This window comes from Pelobates fuscus, chromosome 9, assembly GCF_036172605.1.
Source record: "Pelobates fuscus isolate aPelFus1 chromosome 9, aPelFus1.pri, whole genome shotgun sequence".
Taxonomy (NCBI): Eukaryota; Metazoa; Chordata; class Amphibia; order Anura; family Pelobatidae; genus Pelobates; species Pelobates fuscus.
The window spans coordinates 15,161,090-15,179,117 of record NC_086325.1 but is presented as its reverse complement, the minus strand read 5'-3'; the positions used below and the strand labels follow the sequence as shown (position 1 = coordinate 15,179,117).

Below are 18,028 nucleotides of genomic sequence, written 5' to 3'. Positions count from 1 at the left end.
ATTTTTTAACATTATGGATACCGTAAATGGAGGATGAGAGTGATTATAGCTAGATATGTAATCCATATCATTCATTATTTAGCTAAATTGCCCGATAGTTGCTATTTATAGTATGTGTATCGCTTTCCATTCATTTTTTGTCTAGGTTCATATCTATGTGGACCCAGTTTAATTCAGTGGATGAGCTCCCTCTACGTGAACATCTTTAGCCATAAGGCTATATTGTGGTATTCAAGGATTCCAGAGGAATAGGATTAATAATGTATATAAATAATGTATCCCTTCTTCCATTCTGGGAGATCTATGGGCCTATTCATGTGTATGTGGCGGAACCAACCTCGCCACTGGGCACTGGAGAAGCCTGGTTGCTTGCCTGCTCCCTCTGGACTATGGCCCCATGTTAAACGCTGTTCTTTTCCCCTTTAGAAAGGCTTGTTCGTGCCTTTCTGCCTGGGCGTTCGGTAGATTGAATCTACCGAACCAACGAACGAATGGGGGGGACCACCTGGGCAAGGAGTGTGCCAGTGATTTACCTCCCAGAAGCTGTGGTTAACCGCAGCTTAATTGATAAAACGCTGGGTGGCCGCTGTTCGTATAACCGAACACGTGGCAGCGGCCATCTTAAACCTCCCTTCTCCTGCAATTCATATGAAGGCCGTCCGTTCGGTAATTTCCCTATGTGAGCAGTTTTACCCCAGATAGCTATGCCATGGAGCCCATTCGTGTAACAAAAGACTATGTGAAAGACTTTGGCTCCATGGCGATTGAACTGTATGTATGTGATCTGAGCGCCATTTGGTAATAATGTGCGCTCAGATCTAAGCTATTTGGGGATATGTTGAATGTATATGTTTTATGTAGCAATTGTAACACTGTGTAATTTTATGTCTTTTTACTAACATGTGGATAATGGAGTTTTGCCTCTGTCCTTGGAGATAATTGGATTACTTCCCAATTATCTCCAGGATAGAGAGGAGGGATTACAATGTGCATGTGGGAGTGGTTAAGATTAACCCCTTAAGGACCAAACTTCTGGAATAAAAAGGAATTATGACATGTCACACATGTCATGTGTCCTTAAGGGGTTAAACTGTCCTGATTGGTTACTGTCCAGTTTGTGTCCCACCAGGTCCCCTAGGGGAGTGTCCATCTGGTAAGAAACCTGCATAAATACCGAGCAGGTAGCCTAGATTAAACAGATCACTGCTTGACCCTCAAAACGAAGTGTTGTCTCGTTCTTGGGGGGATTTGATTGTATGCTGTTACAGTGCGACTGCCAGGAGTGTAAACTGTTCGTATGTTTTTTCCTGTTCGGCTGTTTACAGCATTCGTATGGTTCCAGTTCGGGAGTTGGAGAATTTGTGTGTTTCCAGTTCGGGAGTTGGAGAATTCGTGTGTTTCCTGTTCGGGAGACTGGTGCTTGCAGTAGCTGCCTGTGTATCTGGAATGGAATATCCTCTAAATGGCTGTTTAACCCCTTGTGTGCCTGGGGGTGCCGTTACAGTGTATAACGCCCTGCCCTGTATTTACGAACAAATCTGGTATGTGTTAGTTTGAATTGATAAAGTCACTTGCTCAAGATGCGTAGACGTTTTAGCTTTCTTCACTAGTGTTATTATTATTATTTTATTATTTATATAGCGCCATCAGATTCCGTAGCACTGCACAATGGGTGGACTAACAGACATGTAATTGTAACCAGACAACTGGATGCACAGGAACAGAGGGGGAGAGCTTATATTGTAGGTATTGGGGTATAGTGACACAAAGAGTATAAGCAGGGGTACGAAGTAGGTTGTTAGAAAAGTATTCACTGAGGGCTTAGTAGGTAATTTTTGACAGTTGCAGGAGAGGAGTCATGGGGGTGGGGGATAAAAACCTGCTACAGTTTAATTGAAATGCTTTCTTGAAGAAGTGAGTTTTCAATGATTTTTTTAAGGAGTGGAGACTGGGTGAAAGTCTTACGGAGAAGGGAAGGGAGTTCCACAGAAAAGATGCAGCCCTGGACAAATCTTGGAGGCGAGCATCAGAGGTGGGAGTACGGACAGAGGATAGACGTATGTCTTTGGCAGAGCACAGGGGCCTCGACGCAACATACTTGTGTATTAAGTAGGATAGGTGGGTTGGTGCAGCATTATGTAGGGACTTGTAAGCAAGCACAAGAAATTTTAAATTGAGCCCTATATCAAACTCGAAGCCAATGCATGGACTGACAGAGCATTCATTATAGATTGCAGCGAGAGGGGGATTGCAGTAGTCAAGGCGAGAGAGAACAACAGCATAGACCAGCACCTTAGCCACATCCGGATTTAAATAGGGGCTGTGACGAAGTGCCCTTCGCCACTTTGTCCTGGAGAGGCCTGCTTGCCTGCCTCCTCCCCTGCGACTATGGCCCCGGGCAGATTGTACCCTCTTAAATCAGCATTTGGGCATATTGTATTTTATTATGCTGTGTATGGCCCTTTAAGAACCGTCTGTGGGCACATTGTGACTTTGGAGAACAATGGCCATTTAAGACTATGGCCCCTGGAAGATATTGCCTGTTAAAGACTGTTTTAGCAGATTGGATTTTAAAAGACTCTTGCTGCCCCTTTAAATTGTATTGGAGCAGTTCTGCAGCTTTAAATTGGCACTTCGGATGCAGCGATCTTTGTTCATTCGAATGAGGTCAGCGGTATGTGTAGCCAAATCCATGGAACTGAAATCGGCTACACATTTCAACGAACACCGCTGACCCTTACCTTCTCCTGCACTGAGTTTTCAGCCACAGAGACTAAGTCCCGTTCGAAGATTCGAACGCACGTTCGAATGGGACTTCGTAATTTTTTCAGTGTGAAATTGACCGACCGCACAGCCCAAATCTATGGAACTGTTTTGGGCAGGAAAATGTGCCCGCGGTCGGTCACAGAGGACTTCCGACTAACTTTTGAACTAATGGAAGGATTTGCATGATTTTTGAGTATGTTCATATTTCAAGTATGCTGATTAATAATATGTGGATTTATGAAGATTGGATGTGTGGTTTTAAAGTTATAGTACATGTATAAAAACTGTATTTTTCCTGCTTGTGATAATTATGTTAACCCATTGTGTACCATAATTATATCACAGGCAGAGGGGGAGGATTTTGTGTGTAATTGCTGGGAGTGTTTTCTGTAATGTACGTGTGTTATTGGTTGTCCTGTAAAACCCTGTGGGTGGTCCTATGTAGGGGAAAACTTACATAAAAGAAGGCCCTTTGGTGCCAAGTAAATGAGATCCTGTTTGACCCTCAATACGTAGCCTTTTCTCGTTATTGGAGGGAGCTGCTATAATCACACTGGGGATTGCTATGCTCTGCATACTCCCCTGAGCTTGAATCACTTAGCTCTTTTAAGAGCTTGTTCCTGATATGATCTCCTGGAAGGAGAGGTTGAAGTCAAAAAGAACACCCAGGCAGCGAGCCAGCGAGGTAGAGGTGATGGTAGCGCCGTTGACTTGGAGGGAGACATTTGTATTGTGTATTTGCGCACAGCGGCACTTTTTGTACTACATTTTTGGTGTTTAAATTTACCCCTAAGGGAGGAATAAAAATAGTAACTTTTTTAATGGATGGATCCAGTCAATTATTTGCCAGAGATAACATAGGCCAACTATCTAGATAATAGCTACTATTTCTAAGAAACAATCTGTAGCCATACTATTTGGGGGTTATTACCTGAAGCAGGCACATTTTACTTCCTATTCTTGGAATTAATCAGTGTTTGCCTAGCTTCCCTATCATGAGATCCCTCAAGATGTCACCTACCCCCAATGTCCACTCACCTCTACCATCTGTGTAACGTTGTGACTGAGAGTCTCGGGATCTTGATGAAGAGGCACTTCGGAGGTCCACTGCGTTGTCTCACTGGAGGGCTTATAAGGAACACTGGACTGGAAAGGAGACATCAATATTCAGTAAGAAAGGGCCAAACAAATCACATATCTACAAATAAAAGCAAAGCCACGCGTGAGGTGCTTTGTTTATTAGATGTTGAGGAGGCCAAAAAGGACATTAAAGACACACTCTAACACCGTGATTATTACATTGTAGTGTAAATCTATGCAAAAGCAATGCATTCAAAATCATAAGAGAAAGATGCATATTTGAATATCTTCCGTTTGCTTCAATGACCCAAACCAGAAGGTGACTTGCTTAAAGGATTAGTCCAATCACCATTGACAAGGTCGGTGATTTAAATTGGCTGTGGTGCTTGGAGTCGGTATGTGTAATGTTTGCAGAGATAAAGCCCAGTGTGGCCGGAAGTGTAACTAGCGCCAACTAGCGTCTAGTACAGGGGTAGACAATCTTTTAGTAGTACTGTGCCAAAACAAAAGCCCCTGTTTTTGTTTGTTTTTTATTGAGGTGTACATATTGCCATTTCTGCTTGTGTTATTCATGGGTGCCGCCGTTATTATTATTATTGTTATCCATATTTATATAGCGCCAGCTTGTGGATGATATGTTGCATTGTGTGTATGTGTGGAGCTGCTTGTAGTATGATATGTTGCATTGTGTGTATGTGTGGGGCTGCTTGTAGTATGATATGTTGCATTATGTGTATGTGTGGGCCTGCTTGTAGTATGATATGTTGCATTGTGTGTATGTGTGGGGCTGCTTGTAGTATGATATGTTGCATTATGTGTATGTGTGGGCCTGCTTGTAGTATGAAATGTTGCATTGTGTGTATGTGTGGGCCTGCTTGTAGTATGATATGTTGCATTGTGTGTATGTGTGGGGCTGCTTGTAGTATGATATGTTGCATTATGTGTATGTGTGGGCCTGCTTGTAGTATGATAGGTTGCATTGTGTGTACGTGTGGGGCTGCTTGTAGTATGATATGTTGCATTATGTGTATGTGTGGGCCTGCTTGTAGTATGATATGTTGCATTGTGTGTATGTGTGGGGCTGCTTGTAGTATGATATGTTGCATTGTGTGTATGTGCGGGGCTGCTTGTAGTATGATATGTTGCATTGTGTGTATGTGTGGGGCTGCTTGTAGTATGATATGTTGCATTGTGTGTATGTGTGGGGCTGCTTGTAGTATGATATGTTGCATTGTGTGTATGTGTGGGGCTGCTTGTAGTATGATATGTTGCATTGTGTGTATGTGTGGAGCTGCTTGTAGTATGATATGTTGCATTGTGTGTATGTGTAGGGCTGCTTGTAGTATGATATGTTGCATTGTGTGTATGTGTGGGGCTGCTTGTGGTATGATATGTTGCATTGTGTGTATGTGTGGAGCTGCTTGTAGTATGATATGTTGCATTGTGTGTATGTGTGGGGCTGCTTGTAGTATGATATGTTGCATTGTGTGTATGTGTGGGCCTGCTCGTAGTATGATATGTTGCATTGTGTGTATGTGTGGGGCTGCTTGTAGTATGATATGTTGCATTATGTGTATGTGTGGGCCTGCTTGTTGTATGATATGTTGCATTGTGTGTATGTGTGGGGCTGCTTGTAGTATGATATGTTGCATTGTGTGTATGTGTGGGCCTGCTTGTAGTATGATATGTTGCATTGTGTGTATGTGTGGAGCTGCTTGTAGTATGATATGTTGCATTGTGTGTATGTGTAGGGCTGCTTGTAGTATGATATGTTGCATTGTGTGTTTGTGCGGGGCTGCTTGTAGTATGATATGTTGCATTGTGTGTATGTGTGGGCCTGCTTGTAGTATGATATGTTGCATTGTGTGTATGTGTGGGCCTGCTTGTAGTATGATATGTTGCATTGTGTGGATGTGTGGGGCTGCTTGTAGTATGATATGTTGCATTGTGTGTATGTGTGGGGCTGCTAGTAGTATGATATGTTGCATTGTGTGAATGTGTGGGCCTGCTTGTAGTATGATATGTTGCATTGTGTGAATGTGTGGGCCTGCTTGTAGTATGATATGTTGCATTGTGTGTATGTGTGGGGCTGCTTGTAGTATGATATGTTGCATTGTGTGTATGTGTGGGGCTGCTTGTAGTATGATATGTTGCATTGTGTGTATGTGTGGGGCTGCTTGTGGTATGATATGTTGCATTGTGTGTATGTGTGGGCTGCTTGTAGTATGATATGTTGCATTGTGTGTATGTGTGGGCCTGCTTGTAGTATGATATGTTGCATTGTGTGTATGTGTGGGGCTGCTTGCAGTATGATATGTTGCATTGTGTGTATGTGTGGGCCTGCTTGTAGTATGATATGTTGCATTGTGTGTATGTGTGGGGCTGCTTGTAGTATGATATGTTGCATTGTGTGTATGTGTGGGCCTGCTTGTAGTATGATATGTTGCATTGTGTGTATGTGTGGGGCTGCTTGTAGTATGATATGTTGCATTGTGTGTATGTGTGGGCCTGCTTGTAGTATGATATGTTGCATTGTGTGTATGTGTGGGCCTGCTTGTAGTATGATATGTTGCATTGTGTGTATGTGTGGGGCTGCTTGTAGTATGATATGTTGCATTGTGTGTATGTGTGGGCCTGCTTGTAGTATGATATGTTGCATTGTGTGTATGTGTGGGCCTGCTTGTAGTATGATATGTTACATTGTGTGTATGTGTGGGCCTGCTAGTAGTATGATATGTTGCATTGTGTGTATGTGTGGGGCTGCTTGTAGTATGATATGTTGCATTGTGTTTATGTGTGGGGCTGCTTGTAGTATGATATGTTGCATTGTGTGAATGTGTGGGCCTGCTTGTAGTATGATATGTTGCATTGTGTGAATGTGTGGGCCTGCTTGTAGTATGATATGTTGCATTGTGTGTATGTGTGGGCCTGCTTGTAGTATGACATGTTGCATTGTGTGTATGTGTGGGCCTGCTTGTAGTATGATATGTTGCATTGTGTGTATGTGTGGGGCTGCTTGTAGTATGATATGTTGCATTGTGTGTATGTGTGGGGCTGCTTGTAGTATGATATGTTGCATTGTGTGTATGTGTGGGGCTGCTTGTAGTATGATATGTTGCATTGTGTGTATGTGTGGGCCTGCTTGTAGTATGACATGTTGCATTGTGTGTATGTGTGGGGCTGCTTGTAGTATGATATGTTGCATTGTGTTTATGTGTGGGGCTGCTTGTAGTATGATATGTTGCATTGTGTGAATGTGTGGGCCTGCTTGTAGTATGATATGTTGCATTGTGTGAATGTGTGGGCCTGCTTGTAGTATGATATGTTGCATTGTGTGTATGTGTGGGCCTGCTTGTAGTATGACATGTTGCATTGTGTGTATGTGTGGGCCTGCTTGTAGTATGATATGTTGCATTGTGTGTATGTGTGGGGCTGCTTGTAGTATGATATGTTGCATTGTGTGTATGTGTGGGGCTGCTTGTAGTATGATATGTTGCATTGTGTGTATGTGTGGGGCTGCTTGTAGTATGATATGTTGCATTGTGTGTATGTGTGGGCCTGCTAGTATTATGATATGTTGCATTGTGTGTATGTGTGGGGCTGCTTGTAGTATGATATGTTGCATTGTGTGTATGTGTGCGCCTGCTTGTAGTATGATATGTTGCATTGTATGTATGTGTGGGGCTGCTTGTAGTATGATATGTTGCATTGTGTGTATGTGTGGGACTGCTTGTAGTATGATATGTTGCATTGTGTGTATGTGTGGTCCTGCTTGTAGTATGATATGTTGCATTGTGTGTATGTGTGGGGCTGCTTGTAGTATGATATGTTGCATTGTGTGTATGTGCGGGGCTGCTTGTAGTATGATATGTTGCATTGTGTGTATGTGTGGGCCTGCTTGTAGTATGATATGTTGCATTGTGTGTATGTGTGGGCCTGCTTGTAGTATGATATGTTGCATTGTGTGGATGTGTGGGGCTGCTTGTAGTATGATATGTTGCATTGTGTGAATGTGTGGGCCTGCTTGTAGTATGATATGTTGCATTGTGTATATGTGTGGGGCTGCTTGTAGTATTATATGTTGCATTGTGTGTATGTGTGGGGCTGCTTGTAGTATGATATGTTGCATTGTGTGTATGTGTGGGGCTGCTTGTAGTATGATATGTTGCATTGTGTGTATGTGTGGGGCTGCTTGTAGTATGATATGTTGCATTGTGTGTATGTGTGGGCCTGCTTGTAGTATGATATGTTGCATTGTGTGTATGTGTGGGCCTGCTTGTAGTATGATATGTTGCATTGTGTGTATGTGTGGGGCTGCTTGTAGTATGATATGTTGCATTGTGTGTATGTGTGGGCCTGCTTGTAGTATGATATGTTGCATTGTGTGTATGTGTGGGCCTGCTAGTAGTATGATATGTTGCATTGTGTGTATGTGTGGGGCTGCTTGTAGTATGATATGTTGCATTGTGTGTATGTGTGGGGCTGCTTGTAGTATGATATGTTGCATTGTGTTTATGTGTGGGGCTGCTTGTAGTATGATATGTTGCATTGTGTGTATGTGTGGGGCTGCTTGTAGTATGATATGTTGCATTGTGTGTATGTGTGGGCCTGCTTGTAGTATGAAATGTTGCATTGTGTGTATGTGTAGGGCTGCTTGTAGTATGATATGTTGCATTGTGTGTACGTGTGGGCCTGCTTGTAGTATGATATGTTGCATTGTGTGTATGTGTGGGGCTGCTTGTTAAGTGTTCTTGCATAGCAAGACCACTTAATGTTATCTCACATATATATTATTATTATTCTTATTATAGCCAAATTTGCCACCCTAACTCCTCCCACAGTTTTTACACTACATAGACAAAAATATACCAAAACGTGCAGATTGTTCTCGATCGGATTGCTATTACGTTGTGGAACGTTTCGACGAATGGTTCACGGAATATCGTCGTTCTTGTGGCAAAATTTGTCCCATAGGAATGCATGGCAAAGCTAGAGTGGGAGCTGGCAAAAGCTAAAAAAATCAGGACATGATTTCTAAACTGCCACCACTCCCTCATTTTCAAGCCCACTGTAGCGGATTGGTACCGGGCTGTCCTACAACATGTATGGGAATAATTGTATTTGGTCATATTGCTAGTTTAATGTGTGTGAACATGCATAGAAATCATTGTATCCGGGTATATTGGTAGTTGAATGTGTGTAAAGTACTGTATTCCTCTGGTTGTTCGGTAGAATCATTCGAATGAAACAAGGGAATGAAACTACCGAACAACCAGACCACCCTGTGTAAAGTGTGCCTTCAATTACCGTTTGCAACAATGTTGCAAACGGGTAATTACCTATTCATGTAGTGTGGTCTTTGTCCTCTGGGTGGCCGCCATTCGGGATACGAACACGTGGCGGCGGCCATCTTAAACTGCCGAACAGCGGTGTTTTGCCGTCGAGTGTCTGGAACTAAAATCGGACACTTGACTAGGCAAACACCGCTGAGACCTCCATACTTCCAGAAATTCGTATAGAAACTACCGAATGACCCGCCGTTCGGTAGAAAGAACCCCACAAACAAGGGAATTCATTCAAACCCTCTCCAGGCTCTATAACACAGGCAATTCGTCTGTTTTCATTCCCTTGTTTGTGACCGACCGCAGGGCCAAAATGCATGGAACTGTTTTCGGATACTTTACCCCTGCGGTCGGTCAATACTTTAAAGTCCCATAACTCCCGAACGCTTTATCCGAATGGGCTGATTTTAAAATATGTTGTTCCTCCAGACTAGGGCTATCTGGAGATATTGGATTTGTGGATGTACCCCAAGTATTTAGGGTACATCCAAAACTTGGGTAAAACTATGTACATGATAAGGGGATTATGATGCTAGAGGAGGGGAGGAGATGTGTGGGAGGTTACTGTTCACAGATTGGATAATGTCTTAAGTGATAGAACCTCCTCCCTTGCATGGGAGAGGGCTTTATAAGGAACTGTGGAATAAAGCTTGTCAGTTCTACTCCTGAAACTGTGTGTCGTCCAGTTATTGGGAATGTGATGGGGATATTGCTGTATTACTCTACCTGCTAGAAACCTTGCCTGTGGACTTATCATCACCTTGTTCCTGAGCCTCACTGGGATCTCTAGTGGAGAATAGCTGTGAAAGATCGGCTCTCCGCTACACCCACCTACACAAATCTTATATCAAAACGTTCAGCTATCCCTGCTGCCACTAAAAATGTCCACAGCTAAGCCATAGTCCTGATAAATTTCACAATATGACCATTTGTTTGCAACTCACGCCGTCCATTGACATTCATTGAAACTCCACTCTGCAAAGCTCACATTTGAAGGGCAATTTCTAAACTGCGACTGTGCCTTCATTGTTAATATTGCAGAGACATACTATACAACAAAATGTAGGTCTGGGTCTTGTGATTCTCACAATATAAAGCTCTTCAATGTAGGATTTATAGTTTTTAAAATACAACCGTTTGAAGATGGCAACCAAAAATACTCTGACCTGTGCCAGGCTGCAGCAGCAAGTGATGTCATAGACAGGGCCTTTTGCACCTGCTAATGTTTTTAGAACTATGTTTTAATGTAACTGTGAAGCACTTTGGGCAACAACGTTGCAATTAAATGTGCTATATAAATAAATAATAACAGTTACTCCGCCCACTCCAGTTGTAGACTACTTGTGGAGGCAAGAACACTTCACACAATTTCCCCAGAAATTGTAGCTTTTCTAGTAGTATGATATGTTGCATTGTGTGTATGTGTGGGGCTGCTTGTAGTATGATATGTTGCATTGTGTGTATGTGTGGGCCTGCTTGTAGTATGATATGTTGCATTGTGTGTATGTGTGGGCCTGCTTGTAGTATGATATGTTGCATTGTGTGTATGTGTGGGCCTGCTTGTAGTATGATATGTTGCATTGTGTGTATGTGTGGGGCTGCTTGTAGTATGATATGTTGCATTGTGTGTATGTGTGGGCCTGCTTGTAGTATGATATGTTGCATTGTGTGTATGTGTGGGCCTGCTTGTAGTATGATATGTTGCATTGTGTGGATGTGTGGGGCTGCTTGTAGTATGATATGTTGCATTGTGTGTATGTGTGGGGCTGCTAGTAGTATGATATGTTGCATTGTGTGAATGTGTGGGCCTGCTTGTAGTATGATATGTTGCATTGTGTGAATGTGTGGGCCTGCTTGTAGTATGATATGTTGCATTGTGTGTATGTGTGGGGCTGCTTGTAGTATGATATGTTGCATTGTGTGTATGTGTGGGGCTGCTTGTGGTATGATATGTTGCATTGTGTGTATGTGTGGGGCTGCTTGTAGTATGATATGTTGCATTGTGTGTATGTGTGGGCCTGCTTGTAGTATGATATGTTGCATTGTGTGTATGTGTGGGCCTGCTTGTAGTATGATATGTTGCATTGTGTGTATGTGTGGGGCTGCTTGTAGTATGATATGTTGCATTGTGTGCATGTGTGGGGCTGCTTGTAGTATGATATGTTGCATTGTGTGTATGTGTGGGGCTGCTTGTAGTATGATATGTTGCATTGGGTGCATGTTTAGGGCTGCTTGTAGTATGATAGGTTGCATTGTGTGTGTAACAGATCCCTACCAACCTCTGGTGGATGTGAAACAAACAAGGGAATTACAACTTACACATCCATTCGTTCCATTCCTCTGTTCGTCTGGTTCCGTGCGAATTTCACGTGTAATGCAGAGGTGGCCGCCATTTCGGGACTTTCCACGTGTTCGCGGCCATCTTGTGTGCGAACAGCGGTGTTTGCCTGTAACCGCATGGAACTGAAAACGGATACGCAAACAGGCGAACACCGCTGAATCCTCCAGACCTCCATAAGTTCGTACGGAAACTACCGAACGTCCCCTCGTTCGGTAGTTATATGCAATCATCTATGGGGATTCCAGCGAACCCCGCGATTCGCATGGATGGCCAGAGTATCATACCTTTTTACCGTGCGAACGGAGACCGACCGCAAGGCCAAAACTCATGGAACTAATTTCGGCTAGTTGGTCTGTGCGGTCGGTCAAAACTTTGGAACGTTGTATCTCCCGAACTGTACATCCGAATGGGGTGATTTTTGGATATATTGTCCCCCTGAAGGAGAGCTATCCAGCGCTACCGGATTTAAAGCTGTACCCCCTGTTTTTGGGGTACATCCAGAACTGGTGGAAAAATGTGGACATTTTAATTGGGTTATGTAGTTATCTGAGGGGAGGAGACGTGGGGGTGTTACCATCTGTATTATTGGTTGTTTTCATCCTCCCCCTGGGAGTGTTCTGTGTGTATCTATTTCTAATAAAAAGCAGGCTGGGTGTTCCAGTCCTCAGTTCATCTTGACCCTTCAAAACGTAGCCTCGTCTCGTTCTTGGAAGGGATTATTTGGGAATATTATTCTGCTCCTGTTTACAGCTGAACCTGCTCCTCACTCTGGATATCGTGGATGGGATTACATCAGCCTACTTCTCCACAGCAGCTTGCAGGGAAAAAGGACGTCTTCAACGGCAGAAACCCTCTCTCTATCTGGGTAGCCGTTACATTGGTTGGCAGCGGTGGGATGGTTCTTTTGCCCAAGGAGCAAGTGCTGAATGGAGTCTCAGTATGCCAAGCTGAAAAGACCCACACTGAAAGATCTATTGGAAAATCGTGGTAGGAGTGCTAGTAACAGACCAAGGAGAGAGCTGATAGCTGACCTACTGGAGCTGGACGAAATGGATAGATCCATGGAGGTAACTGAACCTATTGCACCGGTCAGCGAGAACGATGTACTCACTGCTATTGTACAGCGAAGATTAGCATTATATCCGGAAAAGACCACGGAGCTATTAGACAGACTGTTCAAGAACGCAAAAGAGGAGATCGAGACTAAGAGGAGGCAAGACACGGAACATGTATTGGCGCAACAAGCTAGTACACATATAGTTCCTACTCCTCCTCCCGTTGCTGCAGGGAGGAAAATACCATTTACTGCATTTAAAGCGTTTGCAGAAAATGAGGAAGAGATTGATGGGTATTTGGCAGATTTTGAGCGGCAGTGCTCACTGCACCAGATACCCCCAGACCAATGGGTTACTATTCTGGCTGGAAAACTTTCAGGAAAAGCAAATGAGGCTTTTCGGGCACTCACGGCCGAAGATATCACACAATATCAGCGGGTGAAAGCCGCACTACTCACCCGATACGCAGTCACCCCAGAGGCGTATCGCCGTCGCTTCCGGGAGTCCAAAAAGAAGGCAGCGGACTCCCACATGGAATGGGCAAACAAGCTACAAAGGGTGGCATCACATTGGATGCAAGGGTGCAATGCTAACACCGGAGAAGAAGTGCTACAATTGTTCTTGATGGAACATTTCTTCCAAGATTTGGCGGCAGATACACAGGATTGGGTGAGAGATCGCCGCCCAGCCAACTTAAATGAGGCAGCACGACTAGCGGACGAATATGTGGAAACGAGAAAAGTGAGCCAAGGTACTACGCGACCAGCACCTAGAACAGAGGCCCGCACCCCAACCTACGCTGCACGCACAGAATTCCGGGCCCCGGTACCCCCAGGACCTCCACGTCCTCAAGGGTCTAACAACCAGCCCCGGGAATCCTACAGAGTGACGTGTCATCGCTGCGGCAACCTGGGACATATTGCCCGTGTTTGCCCGTTGGGATCAGCCAATAATAATTGGAGGCGCACATCTAACACCGAAAGCCCATCTTCACGCCCCGCTGCTGCTCATTGCCTGGAAATTGAAGGGAGCCCTGAGGAATGCCTGGGAATATTATATGAGGCCAACCCCATACAAGCGGCTTCCCCAGATAATCGCCAGCACCACCGTCAGGAGGTGCGTGTAAATGGACAGATAGCACAAGGCCTAAGGGACACTGGCGCTACCATCACTTTAATACAAAAGCATCTGGTGAAACCAGAACTTGTGTCTAACCGTACTGTTGCTGTTCGGGTCGCAGGGGGGGCTGTTTTTCGCTTACCCACCGCCCGGGTACACTTGGATTGGGGAGTCGGGTCAGGAAAGACCACGGTGGGCATTATGGACAACCTACCCGCTGAGGTCGTGTTGGGCAATGATATTGGCCCTCTAGCCTCGGCCTTTTTACCCACTACTGCTGCGGCTTGCCCCGTGACCACCCGCTCACAGACCCGTATCGAGGACGATCCGCCAACAGGTCGGGAGACCCAGGTAAGCCACCGACAGACACCTAGCAATGACACTACAGATAGACCGCTAGCTTGGGACACCCCAGAGGAGTTTGGGAGGGAAACTAGACAGGACCCCACCCTCCGAAAGTACCGAGAACTAGCTGACAATAGAGGGGATGAGCGGGAACGTTTTATATGGGAGGGGGACCGATTATACAGATTAACCGAAGGCAGGAAGAGAGGCTGTGCTCCTTCGCAGAAGCGCCAATTAGTGGTACCTAGAAAGTACCGATTGGAGCTTCTCCGAATTGGCCACGACATTCCGTTAGCAGGACATCTAGGGGGTAACCGCACAACCTACAGAATCACTCAGACCTTCTTTTGGCCAGGAATCTCGAAGGACGTGCGCCGTTACTGTAGCACGTGTGATGTATGCCAGAGGGTGGGGAAGAGAGGGGATCATCCGAAAGCTCGACTGTCCCCTATGCCTGTGATCGAGGAACCATTTAGCAGGGTGGCAGTCGATCTAGTAGGACCCCTACCTAACCCCAGTCCCTCTGGTAAGAAATACATTCTTACCGTGGTGGACTATGCCACCCGATACCCAGAAGCCGTCGCTCTGACGAATATCCAGGCTGACACTGTCGCCAGTGCGCTAGTCGGGATATTCACCAGAGTAGGATTTCCCCAGGAAATCTTGTCGGACAGAGGGACCCAGTTTACCGCAGACTTAACCCAGCAGTTGTGGAAGGTCTGTGGTATTAAGCCCCTACTTAGTTCACTGTACCACCCCCAGACTAACGGTCTCTGTGAACGCTTTAATGGTACCCTAAAGCAATTGCTACGGACCTTTACGGCGGAATACAGAGACTGGGAGCGATTTTTGCCACACCTCCTGTTTGCTTACCGGGAGGTACCGCAGGAGTCCACTGGGTTCTCTCCCTTTGAACTGCTCTATGGACGGAGGGTGCGAGGCCCTCTCGACCTCATCCGAGAGCACTGGGAGGGAGAGACGGAACACGAAGGTGTCCCCATCGTACCATATGTGCTAGAAATGCGGGACCGTATGGAACAGTTAGCCCGGATGGCCCGGGATCATCTCCATGCGGCCCAGGGTCGGCAGAAATATTGGTACGATCGGAACGCTAGGCTGAGAACATTCCAGGTAGGACAGAAAGTTCTAGTACTTAAACCCGTTCGAGGAAATAAATTGCAGACCTCCTGGCAAGGCCCCTACAAAGTAGTAGCCCAGGTCTGTGACACCACCTATATCATTGCCAGTAGCAAGGACGAAAAGATACAGAAGTCCTTTCATATAAACCTATTAAAGGAATACCAAGAACGGCCCGAAGACATAGCCGCCATATGCATCCCCGCCACTGAGGACCCTGACAGTCTCCCCATCCCTGATCTATTAGCCAACCCCGAGTCCAAAACTCTGCTTAATACAGTACAGCTAGGGGAGCGATTAACTCCCACAGAACGAGAACAACTCCAGCAACTACTAGTTGAAAAGAGATTAACCTTTTCCCAGGAGCCAGGTTACACACCTGTAGCGACCCATTACGTAGAAACCCCAGGACAAGCCCCGCTCCGACAAACTCCCTATAGAATTCCCGAGGCTGTAAAAGAAGAGATGAGGAAGGAGATTCAGGAGATGTTAAAACTAGGGGTTATAGAGCCATCCGACAGTCCCTGGGCATCTCCCGTCGTCCTAGTCCCCAAAAAGGACGGGACGACCCGGTTCTGTGTCGATTACCGACGCCTCAACGACCGAACTGTGACAGACGCATACCCCATGCCCCGAGTAGACGAGCTATTGGATCGCATTGCCAGGGGACGCTATCTGACCACCATTGACTTGTGCAAGGGGTACTGGCAGATTCCCCTGGCCAAGGACGCTATCCCTAAGTCGGCGTTTGTCACCCCGTTTGGCCTGTACCAGTTTAAGGTCATGCCTTTCGGGATGAAAAACGCCCCAGCTACTTTTCAGCGCTTAGTGGACCGCCTCCTTGATGGCTTCCAGGACTTCGCTTGCGCATACCTGGATGACATTGCGATCTATAGCGAGACTTGGGGGGAACACCTACAACACATAGAGACTGTGTTGGATCAGATTAGGGCCGCCGGCCTAACTCTAAAGCCGGAGAAGTGTAACTTTGGCATGGCTGAAGTCCAGTATTTGGGACACCGGGTGGGGTGTGGGAAACAACGACCAGAACCCGCTAAAGTAGAGGCCGTAGCCAATTGGCCCACACCCCACACTAAGACACAAGTGTTAGCATTTTTAGGGACAGCAGGGTACTACAGGAGATTTGTCCCTGACTACAGCGCCATCGCCAAACCCTTGACAGATTTAACAAAGAAGAATTTACCTAGAGTAGTCCTGTGGTCTCCCGCCTGTGAAACAGCATTCCAAACCTTGAAACAAGCCTTGATCAATGCACCTGTTTTATCTGCCCCCGTCCCTAACAAAAGATTTGTCGTCCACACAGATGCGTCCATGTACGGACTGGGGGCAGTGCTAAGCCAGGTCGGCGAAGACGGGGGCGAACACCCTGTCGCGTATCTCAGCAGAAAACTGTTACCTAGAGAAGTGAGTTACGCGGCAGTGGAAAAAGAGTGCTTAGCCCTGGTCTGGGCCCTAAAGAAATTAACCCCATATCTGTATGGTCAAGAATTCACCTTAATTACTGATCATAACCCCCTTGTATGGCTGAACAGAGTAGCTGGAGATAATGGACGCTTACTGAGATGGAGTCTCGCACTACAGCCATACAATTTCTCCATCCAATACCGCCCTGGCAAGTTTAATGGGAACGCGGACGGTCTGTCCAGACAAACAGAACTATTGCCCTAACAAAGGACCGGACAGCCCCAAGTTGACCCGAAAAGGATCAATCCGGGTCTGCCGGAGTGTTCCACAAAAGGGGAGCAGTGTAACAGATCCCTACCAACCTCTGGTGGATGTGAAACAAACAAGGGAATTACAACTTACACATCCATTCGTTCCATTCCTCTGTTCGTCTGGTTCCGTGCGAATTTCACGTGTAATGCAGAGGTGGCCGCCATTTCGGGACTTTCCACGTGTTCGCGGCCATCTTGTGTGCGAACAGCGGTGTTTGCCTGTAACCGCATGGAACTGAAAACGGATACGCAAACAGGCGAACACCGCTGAATCCTCCAGACCTCCATAAGTTCGTACGGAAACTACCGAACGTCCCCTCGTTCGGTAGTTATATGCAATCATCTATGGGGATTCCAGCGAACCCCGCGATTCGCATGGATGGCCAGAGTATCATACCTTTTTACCGTGCGAACGGAGACCGACCGCAAGGCCAAAACTCATGGAACTAATTTCGGCTAGTTGGTCTGTGCGGTCGGTCAAAACTTTGGAACGTTGTATCTCCCGAACTGTACATCCGAATGGGGTGATTTTTGGATATATTGTCCCCCTGAAGGAGAGCTATCCAGCGCTACCGGATTTAAAGCTGTACCCCCTGTTTTTGGGGTACATCCAGAACTGGTGGAAAAATGTGGACATTTTAATTGGGTTATGTAGTTATCTGAGGGGAGGAGACGTGGGGGTGTTACCATCTGTATTATTGGTTGTTTTCATCCTCCCCCTGGGAGTGTTCTGTGTGTATCTATTTCTAATAAAAAGCAGGCTGGGTGTTCCAGTCCTCAGTTCATCTTGACCCTTCAAAACGTAGCCTCGTCTCGTTCTTGGAAGGGGATTATTTGGGAATATTATTCTGCTCCTGTTTACAGCTGAACCTGCTCCTCACTCTGGATATCGTGGATGGGATTACATCAGCCTACTTCTCCACAGCAGCTTGCAGGGAAAAAGGACGTCTTCAACGGCAGAAACCCTCTCTCTATCTGGGTAGCCGTTACAGTGTGTATGTGTGGGGCTGCTTGTAGTATGATAGGTTGCATTGTGTGTATGTGTGGGGCTGCTTGTAGTATGATATGTTGCATTGTGTGTATGTGTGGGACTGCTTGTAGTATGAT

The 18,028-nt window shown here is 45.8% G+C and overlaps 1 protein-coding gene across 2 annotated transcripts in view; it reads right to left on the bottom strand.

Annotated features, from left to right (window-relative positions):
* Positions 1-18,028, bottom strand: part of RASGRP4 (RAS guanyl releasing protein 4) — an 80,213-nt gene that overhangs the window by 29,688 nt on the left and 32,497 nt on the right. For both annotated transcript variants that reach the window (XM_063431275.1, XM_063431274.1), the window contains one exon: positions 3,805-3,912. In XM_063431275.1, the coding sequence (XP_063287345.1) occupies positions 3,805-3,912 (108 nt within the window). The remainder of the gene's footprint in view (positions 1-3,804; positions 3,913-18,028) is intronic.